Consider the following 9,962-nt stretch of genomic DNA (forward strand, 5'->3'; position numbering starts at 1 on the left):
ATATAAATATAAAATATATAATAACTTATTGCTTGTAAGTTTTTAAATTGAGTAAAATACACTTTTTTTTCTCTTAACTTTGACAAAAATTTTAAAAATATCTTTAAATTTTATTTTATTTTAATTTTGTCTCATAAGTTTTTGATTTGTATCAAATATACTCCTGACGGCTAATTTTTTAAAAAATTTAAGACCGATTCAACAACAATTTCATAAGAACAACCCTCAACACAAGCAAATCAAACATAATTTTCATGCATTATTGTTAGATTGGTCTTAAATTTTTTAAAAATTTAGAGGTCGAGAGTATATTTGATACAAATCGAAAACTTTTGGGACAAAATTAAAATAAAATAAAATTTAGAGATATTTTTAAAATTTTTATCAAACTTCAAAGATAAAAAATATACTTTATTTTTTTAAAAATTATGGGATAATATATAAAAAATAGTGATAACTTATTTCTGGTTGAACTATTTTCGGGAATATTAGGCGTTGATATTTTTCATAAAAGCCCTTTTGGACCCATTAATTTAGAATGTGGACCAAATCAAATATGATGTGGACAGGGAAAGTATTTGGTTATGACAATTACTTGCTTTCAGCCAAAAAGTATTATAAAATAGAATTTAATTTAATTTTTTTTTTGCATAATGTATAGTATGTGACCAATTATTTGCTTGTCCGTGAATGCTAGCTTGACTCTTTAATTAGCTGGTAGTGGATATTTCTTGTGAACAAACTTTGCTTTTCTTGAAATCTTGACTACTAACTGTTGATGAGGAACGACTTTGTAGAATATTCTATAAAACTGAAAATTTTACAATTAGATAAGTATGAAAATGAAAATATATTTTTGAGCTCTAAATCTAATTAAATAGTGAAAGTTAGGGGTGTAAATTACCGATCCGAATCGAAAATTACTGCAAAATCGAATCGAAAATTACAATAATCGACTTAAAAATCGAAAAAATCGTTTTTTTTTTTTTTGTTTTTTCTGATAAAATTGATCAGTTTGGTTCAGTTTTCAGTTAGTTTGATAAAAACCGAACCGAACCGAATATATACATACATTTCAATGTTTTAATCATTTTAACCTTTAATCTAACAACAAAAATCCTCAATTCCTAACTATTTCAATGTTTTACTCTTATTATTTCAATTTATTAACTATTTTGAACCTCTAATTATTGTAATTCATGTTCTTCTCGTTAAGAATTAAAAACCGAAAAAATCGACCGAACCAAACTGCTATTGGTTCGATTCGGTTCGGTTCGATTGTTGTAAAAATAGCAACTGAATGGTTGTATATCTGTAGAAACCGAACATATCGATTCAATTAGTTTTTTGTCCAAAATCGAACTAAATCGAACCGATAACACCCTAGTGAAAGTGAAGTAGATCTTAGAAAACATGGAATATTCTGTTGACTAATTGATAGTATGAAGGGTGAATGGGAACTCGTATAAACACGTGAAGCGTTGGATAAAAACGGTAATATGGATAGAAATTGATTATAGCTGAACTTAGTATATATAGTTGACTCAATGATTCAGGCAGGGTCATGTTAGGAGATTAGGGATTAGGGTGGCCCATCAACACTTGATGTGGATAGAAGAGACCTCAATTAATGTTGTAAATCTGGCTATGCTACTTATCCTATCTTCAATTGAATGAATCTTCACCCTTTCTAGTAAAAAAAATCATGCAGGCAGGGTCAGAATAGTCCTTTACTTATGTATGTTTGAATTTGGATATAATTTTTTATTGGGTAAAATATATTTTTTGCTCCTAAAGTTTGGTAAAAGTTTCAAAAATACCCTTAAGTTTTATTTTGTTTCAATTTTATCGCAAAAGTTTTTGATTTGCATCAAATATACCTCCGACGGCTAAATTTTCAAAAATTTTAAGACCAATCTAATAATAATGCATGAAAATGATGCTTAATTTGCTTGTGTTGAGGGTTATTCTTATGAAATTGTTGTTGAATTGGTCTTAAATTTTTTGAAAAATTAGCCGCTAAGGGTATATTTGATGCAAGTCGAAAACTTTTGGGACAAAATTGAAACAAAATAAAACTTAGGGGTATTTTTGAAATTTTTGTCAAACTTCAGGAACAAAAAGTATACTTTACCCTTCTTTATTTGTGGATTTAAGAAAAACAACCCCACTTTTAGGAATTTAAATCTTTCATTTTTTTAATTGAGAATATTATTTAAGAAAAATAAGTAGATTAATATGAAAAATTTATCTCATTTTTAGAAAGACAAATAAATCCCATTTAAAAATATGAAACTCTTATATCACAACTAGTGTATTTTCTGTTAAAGATTTATGTAATCATTTTATGTTACACCAACAAATAAATTATTTTTTATAAATATAGTCAAGTACAATTTTTTTATTTATGTTTCTACTTTTGTTTCTGGTTATAAAGAATAGAAAAACTAGAACTATACATAAGGTAATTTTGTGTGTATTCTTTTATTGAGTTCTTTTGGGACACTTGGGAAGTTGATTGAACAATAATATATTATTATGTTTATATAACACTACTATAAAAAAATCATTTAAAAGATACAGTTTTAAATTTTTAATAGTAAAGACATTAAAATTTTAAAAAATTCTCTCCCCATTATATCCAAATAAAGAACACATCTTCACACTCACACATATCCTGAAATTGAAGGTCAACAATTACAAAATTGGAGGAGAAAATGGGTAAGAATTCACATGCTCATTGCTATAGACAGGAACATAATTTAACTATACTTTCAATTTTACACATTTATTTTTTTTTTTTCTTCTCTTTTTCTTCGTGGTGTGTAAACCAATCACTATTCATTGCAAGCCAATGTTACATTACAGGTTCCATTTCCCAAAAGACACACACACACATACAAAAAAGGGTGTTGTTGACACTCTTTTAAGTGTGTCATCATGGCTCATGACTATTAACTCTGCTGTGCAGTTCCAACATTTCTTGGTGGTTAGGGTCCACAGAGAGTGCGGCACGACAATCTCTGAGTGCACCCAACACATCTCCTTTGTGTTCATGGAATGCTGCCCTTAGATGCAAGAGGTGTAAATCAGCTTTAAATGCAATGGCTCTGGAAAGTTCAGCGATCGCCTCGTCTTCCTTTCGGTTGTCCATCAACACTACAAACACCATACCACATGTGTAAATCAAACAAAGTGAAACAACACGCACACTTTCATTTTCAGCACTACCGAAAGATGCTTATTGCGCATACTTCGGGCTGACATACTCCTTATCTACCATTGGATCGGGCGTGGATCCTAGTTAAGTAGAGTCCACACCCCATCCAATAGAAGATGGATGGTATGTCAACTTAGAGAATGATGATAACTAAGTTAAATAACTATATTCATGAAATCTATGTAACATTGGAATAGAGCAGCACTAAGCATGGTAGTGACAAGTTCCAAAAAATTTTTTGGTCTATATAATTTTGAAGACATAATCTCCAAAGGCTATTGTCCGTGGAGGCAGTTCCTTGGCCAGAACCAACAACATGTGGATACAACAAATAAGGCCGTAGAGATGTGGTCCAAAGTGATGTCAAGTGGTCCTAAGAAACTTACAAGATACACAGCACAAACAATGATGGGGAAAGAGAGACAAACATAGAGAAAATGAAAACCAGCCCCACAACAGCCAACGACTTTTCTCCACAAAAATTTTAATTTGTTATGCTAAATTAGGACTAAATTCCCACAGTGGTCCTTGAGATTCACAACTTTCATCATTTTAGTCTTTTAGATTCAAAATTCACTATACTGGTCCTCGAGATTCAGTTCCATGCACCATATTGGTCCCTGGATCCTTTCTGGTGTTGACTCAACGAACGGAATACTAAACTAGCTCTGACAAAATTGAAGTTGTTTTGGAGAATGAAGGGAGATATAATGATTTGTACATCATATAAACTCTTCTTCGTCTTCTCATTTTTACCCAAAACGAAACGACACTGTTTAGCCCTGTGTCCAGTATGACAAGTCAGAGCCAGCTCAGCACTTAGATCCAGGGACTAATATGGTGCCCAAAACTAGATCTCGGAGTCCAGTATATTCATTTACTGCTCTGTGAAGGTTATTAACCAATAACCATTTCTCTTTAGAATGAAAAATATTTGCAATTAATTTATGTTTCTCCCAATAAAGTGAGGAAAAATGTTTACCAGCAGCACGGTATCTGTAAGGATACACCCGAAGTGGATCTAATCTAGTCACCATCTCCAGGTCTGCCTGTGCAAGTTCCCGGTCGCAGTATTCCGACCTCTTCTCGAAGGCAGATGCATTGTTTTTTGCCTTCTGAATCAGTTCAGTCATCTCTTTATAGGCAGCAGCCTTATCTTGTTTGAGATAATGAACACGAGCAAGACCCTGATGGGCTCGGGTATGCCGGATTTTAAGGGCATTGATATAGCAATCAGCTGCTGAGTCATACTTCTGACAGTCAACAAAAACACTTCCAAGATTGTTCAGTGCCTGAAAAAGTAAATAGAACAATTGTAAAACTACAATGATGGTAACTTCAAACTTATCCTTGTATATCACTTAAGATTTTAATGTTAGTATAACCAACAACTCAAACAACAGAACTTCATAGACTGCATCCACATGGGTGAAGATGAAAGAGATGAACACAGCATCTAGACAAGTCAGCTTCCTAGTGAATGATGGAGGAAAACGGGCAACCGAAAACTAGAAGGAATTAATGATCAAATTTTAATATCAAGTCCACTAGCCCAATATTGGGGATAAGATGAGAAACCAACCAAAAATCCAGGGTGAAATGAACATAATTCCATGGGCTGAATGAATTGCATATAACTGAAACGATCAGAATTCCATATAGTTATCGACTACAGTAAGGAGTAAAAAGATTATGATCAAACAGTTATAATATCTGGATGAAACCATGAGACTGTAAATTGCTCATGCTTCAAGTCTGTGAATGTTTCTTAGGCTAGGCCCTAAGGGGGAACATCTTAGTTATATATAACAAGAGCTTCCATCTAACAACTTATTCTACTTAGAAATTGGAAGTGTGCATGCAAAGCTAGTGGCTATTAAGTAGTGAAATATTTCCTAGAAGTGGTAAAACAGAACCATACCTGACCTTTGCGCAAGTTATCTGAAGGACACTTCAAGGCATCCTCCAAAAGCGAGATAACAGTTGCAGAACAGGATGAATCTAGACTAGAGTCGGCCAGTGCATAAGCCTTCAAGAAGAAGGCCTCAAAAGACCTTTTAATACTAATAGACTCTTCGGCTTTATGGAGCCCTTCCTCATAATGGCCTGTGTCATACAAGATCCACCCCTCATATACGAGCCGTTCGTGCTCACTTGATGCGTGTTGCCGGGCTAATTGTAAACTCCGCATGGCTGCTTCAGGACAGTTCAGCCTAAATCAAAGAAATATGTCAGAGTCACAAAACATTGATCTGTTGATCTGTTGTTGATGTCATGCATCTTAATTGTTTTCATATATTGCAAACCCCGTTTACCACATCAGGTACCTTACCTTAATACACTTGATGATAAGTTATTTCAAGACTTCTAACAATTGATGACAGTTAAGAAACATGCATAACATTCAGTATTGGGTTACAATGATGGCATGGAGATGAACTTATGACCTATAGCATACTTCTCAAGCAGTTCCTAGTGGCTTCGATATATTCAAAACATACCTCAAGAGAAGCAATGACTGTCTGAAGTATAAAACACCTTTCGCTGCATCAGATTCGAGCATCTGGTAGATAACAGATAGAGATCCAATATCATCAACTGCAGACCAACAATCGTATAACCGTGCCCAACAGTCTGCTGTTGTCCAAGGTTCCACATGCTCACGCACTAGAGTACAGAGTTGGGATGCAGCAACACGTCCCTCGAACATTCTATAGTCCGGACGCAGAGTAAGAATAGCTTGGATATCACAAAGAGCTGCTTTGTAGTCCTCACGAGTCAGATAAATAAAGAAACGAAGTTCCAGGCATTCTAATGAAAGTTTGAACCCAAGAATCCGATTGATTTCTTCTAGTGCGGCTTGAGCATTCTGTGTCCTCATTAAACTGGAAGCCCTATACATATAAGGATATATAAGAGTAGGGTCTAGATCAGTTGCTTTCTCAAGGTCCTCCCACCTTATATCACCATCACAATATAGTGATCTCTCCTGGTACATCCATCCGAGTGGAGTAACCGAGGCAATCACTGAGCTGAGCTTCTCATAAGATAAAAGCTTCTCGCCCTTTAAATAGTCCAGTCTAGCTAAACCTGCAATGGAATACATATGGCCTACTTTTACAGCCCCCTCAAACAAACCACGCGCTTCATCATATTCTTTCCTCAAGAATCTTACACATCCTAACTGATGAAAAGCGAGCAATCTCTGCTTGTCATTTTCAGAGAAATCAACTAACCTTTCAAGGAGATGAGCTGTTGTGTCTGAACTAGAATTAAGGTTCATAGAAACTTCACTTAAGAAGCAGAATAGTGCAAACAATCCTGGCCCAACCATGACTTCGAGCTGCTGCCTATTAGCATGAATAAATATATCCACCACACGATTGTCATTCAAACAGTTTGGAAGATCACGTAAGAGGACTTGTAGACAAGAAGCAGCAAGGATGACAGAGTTTTCATCAAGAGCATATTCCATGAGCTCCACAGCATCTTCTTTGGAGGAAACTAAAGATGCAAGTCTTCTATCACAAGCATCTTTGAGTCTTTCACAACAATACTTATTTGCAAAAACTAATATCTCCAACAAAAGATTTGGAGGAAGCTCAGGTAAACTTCCAGCCAAACTAAAATAACTTATTGCCCTCATACCTGAAATAGATATATTGTTTTCGGACAAATCTATAGTATCTGACAGTGATTCACTGAAATACCCTTTTAGCATTGCATGGAATGGTACTGAAAGTTCAGAAATCTTTTGTCTATCACATACTATCTTCTCATTTTCGATTGTGAATATTACATATTGCGATACATCACTCTTGTTGGTCAAAATTCCCTCCTGGGAACTTACGTTTCTATCAAACTGAAGATGAGATGCAACATCTACAGGCCCAAACTCCTTTGCACATTTACCACAAGTGCTTAGCAAGTCAGCTATTAGTTCTTCCCCTTGCTTTTCATACTTCAACCACGCCCCAAAGATAATCTTCTCATGAACAGTGTTGGCTCTCTGCCAAGCTCCCCGGAGACTTCTTCGCATCAACTTAACTTCCCCAAGGCCCCTGAAGACCTGGTATTGTAACAGAAATAGATTTGACCTCTCCTGAGGAGGACATGACTCAAGTTCTTCATGGATTTGAGCTAAGACCTCCACATAATCAATGGGTTTATAGAATGGCAGTATAGGTGGCTGTGGAACCTTGATTAGGGATTCTCTATGGTATTTCAAAAGAAAACAACACACCACCAAACACACACACACACACACACACACACGCAAAAAAGAAACTCAATTAATTGAATCTGCAAGAAGCTAAGGTTCAAATAGAAATTTAGGAACAGAGAAACTTACATTGAGGCAGAAGAGGAATGTGATGACAGCTTGGGAAGTTTCCCTCTTTCAATATGAAGCCAAGACTGTGGATTTAAGGCATTTGGGTGTGCTTCTTTACATGAATCAGCAGTGAAGAAAGTCCTCATGGGGCATAAAACATGAACCAAGTCCCAGATCTCCGCAATGAATTTTCTTCTTCACAAAAATCAAAACTTTACAAATAGTGGGCACATTCCCACTACCCCAAGCTCATGAATTTCCAAACCCCAAAAATTGCAGCAACACTTGTTTTTAATAGACAGAAAGAACAATAAATCTCAAAACAAAAGGCCTTTACTTTGATGAGCAAGATGCAAATAAAACCAATAAAGGAAGAATAATGGGCTATTGATCCAATCTAGAGAATCCATTGGATAATTGTTCTCTGCTTAAGCTTATGCATTCAGTTTGAGCTGAAAATAATGAGTACCCAGAAATAGGGTGAGAAAGATCTACAGCAGAAAAAGATGTAACTCACCGAACAAGTGCTGAATCTGCAGAGGGAAGGAAATCAAGCTATGTATCAAAGGGTGATTGTTTGTTTCAGAGCATATATTAGAGATGAAAGTGAGAGGGAATAGCGAATCATAATTGAAAAGATAAAATAAAAATTGGAACTTTAACTAACTTTGTAGTTGTTTTTTGTGTTTGGTGAAAGGGAAAGTGTCTCAGAGTGGCTCTCCTTCCGTTGGAAGAATCTTACATACAAATTGCAGACACTGTTTGTTCATCTTTCTTGTACTTGCAAAAAAAAAATTGAAACATGGAACTGTTCCGCTAAATTCAAAAAGCTTCCATTTTTTTTGGATGTAATTGATTTTTAATAATAACCGTATAAACTACCCACAAATTCACTTTTTACTTAATTTTTTTACATTATATATTTGTATGAATTTATTAAAAAAAAAACAGATATTATCAAAATAAAAATAAGAATAAAGTATTGTTTTTGTTCCCAACGTTTGGGGTAAATCCTATTTGTGTCCCTAACGTTTAAATCGTTCTATTTGTATCCCTAACGTTTGTAAAAGTGATTCAATGTTACTTTGCCGTCAATTACACATCATGAGCGCTTTAGTTTGAGTTTTAAAAATCTCTTCTTGAAGTTAGAATACAAATGTCTAGGATAGAATCGATGATCTACTACGAAAAATAACTCATCAAATGTTGAAATTAATTCCTACAACATTTACATAATTCACTTTTATAGGGACATAATTGAATTTAAATATAAATAGTGGATATAATATTAAAACCAAACACATCTAAATGAGACCTAAGTGAGAATGAATACATCCAAGGTGAGAATAATTGAAAAATATAATCTGATTTGTTAGTATAATTGAGAGTAGGATAACATTGAATACTTTTATAAACGTTAAGGATACAAATAGGACGATTTAAACGTTAGGGACACAAATAGGACTTATCCCAAACGTTGGGGACAAAAATTATACTTTACTCTAAAAATAATATTATCATTTTTTTAAATAATTATTCGAAGGTGAAAACTCAGGTGCAGTCGACTTCACGTGAAGTTGATAGTCAATAGTTGTTAGATAAAAATTTTGTCAAATCAATCAAATCATCTAACGACTCTCAATTATCTTCACGTAAAGTTGACTACACCTAAGTTTTCACGTTATTCAAAATTGAATTAGAAAAAAGAGTAAAATATTTTTTAAAAGAGATTTTAAAATATTTGTTCATTTAAAAATTGATGTAATTCAAACAAATTCACCTCAAATAAAATGACAAAATGTGGGAAAAAAACGTGATGATGAGCAAATTTTTAAAATGTTGGTTTTAGAATTAGAAGATGAACAAAATAATTAAAAATGATAAATACGAACCACATAATAATTACATGTTATGGATAATGAGAGGAGAAAATTGTCATAATCTACACATCATGCGTTCGCGTCGCATCACAATTCTTAATTAGTGCCGTCTTTATTTTTCCTTTATTTGCTTGATTGAAGTTGAAACTTGATGTTTGAATATTTCTACCTGCCATCAACAATAGTAGTAACAAATTCTTCTTAATAAATAAATAGGAAAATAATAAACATGTTTTACCGACTCACCAATCATTTTCAAGCACGTTCATTGTAAGAAAATCCAATGTGTAAACAACTTTGGAAATGTAGTCATTGTTGTGTATCTAATCAATATCGAGTTTCTTAAACTACCATCCAAAATCAACTTGGTTGAATGGTAAATAATTTCATCATCTTTCAATACAATTGATTATCTTAAAATCACTTTTAAATTAAAGTATCTAGACGTAAATTAATTATTACATAATTTTCTATTTTAAAAAATATCATAAAAATAAGAAAATTTTTTTTTTGAAAATAAATTCAATTT

At 33.6% G+C, this 9,962-nt stretch overlaps 2 protein-coding genes across 7 annotated transcripts in view; both read right to left on the reverse strand.

Annotated features, from left to right (window-relative positions):
* Positions 1–9,962, reverse strand: part of LOC107645210 (heat stress transcription factor A-6b) — a 26,871-nt gene that overhangs the window by 14,360 nt on the left and 2,549 nt on the right. For all 3 annotated transcript variants that reach the window (XR_002348099.1, XR_002348098.1, XM_016349184.2), the window contains exon 2: positions 7,199–7,208. The gene's annotated coding sequence lies outside the window, so the exon portion shown is untranslated. The remainder of the gene's footprint in view (positions 1–7,198; positions 7,209–9,962) is intronic.
* LOC107645209 (ETO1-like protein 1) lies at positions 2,612–8,371 on the reverse strand. 4 transcript variants are annotated; one of them, XM_021103678.1, is made up of 7 exons: positions 8,221–8,366; positions 8,071–8,086; positions 7,572–7,837; positions 5,722–7,434; positions 5,142–5,433; positions 4,203–4,512; positions 2,641–3,159 (listed from the first exon to the last, which is right to left on the reverse strand). In XM_021103678.1, the coding sequence occupies exons 3-7, from the start codon at positions 7,697–7,699 to the stop codon at positions 2,939–2,941; spliced, it is 2,664 nt and encodes an 887-aa protein (XP_020959337.1). In that variant the 5' UTR covers positions 7,700–7,837; positions 8,071–8,086; positions 8,221–8,366; the 3' UTR covers positions 2,641–2,938. The 4 variants fall into 4 exon arrangements, 3 of the variants coding, with proteins under 3 accessions (XP_020959337.1, XP_016204669.1, XP_016204667.1); XM_016349183.2 differs by having other exon boundaries at positions 8,071–8,364; XR_001621438.2 differs by having other exon boundaries at positions 2,612–3,159; positions 5,147–5,433; positions 7,572–8,371.

The sequence above is a fragment of the Arachis ipaensis genome, chromosome B06 (assembly GCF_000816755.2).
Source record: "Arachis ipaensis cultivar K30076 chromosome B06, Araip1.1, whole genome shotgun sequence".
Taxonomy (NCBI): Eukaryota; Viridiplantae; Streptophyta; class Magnoliopsida; order Fabales; family Fabaceae; genus Arachis; species Arachis ipaensis.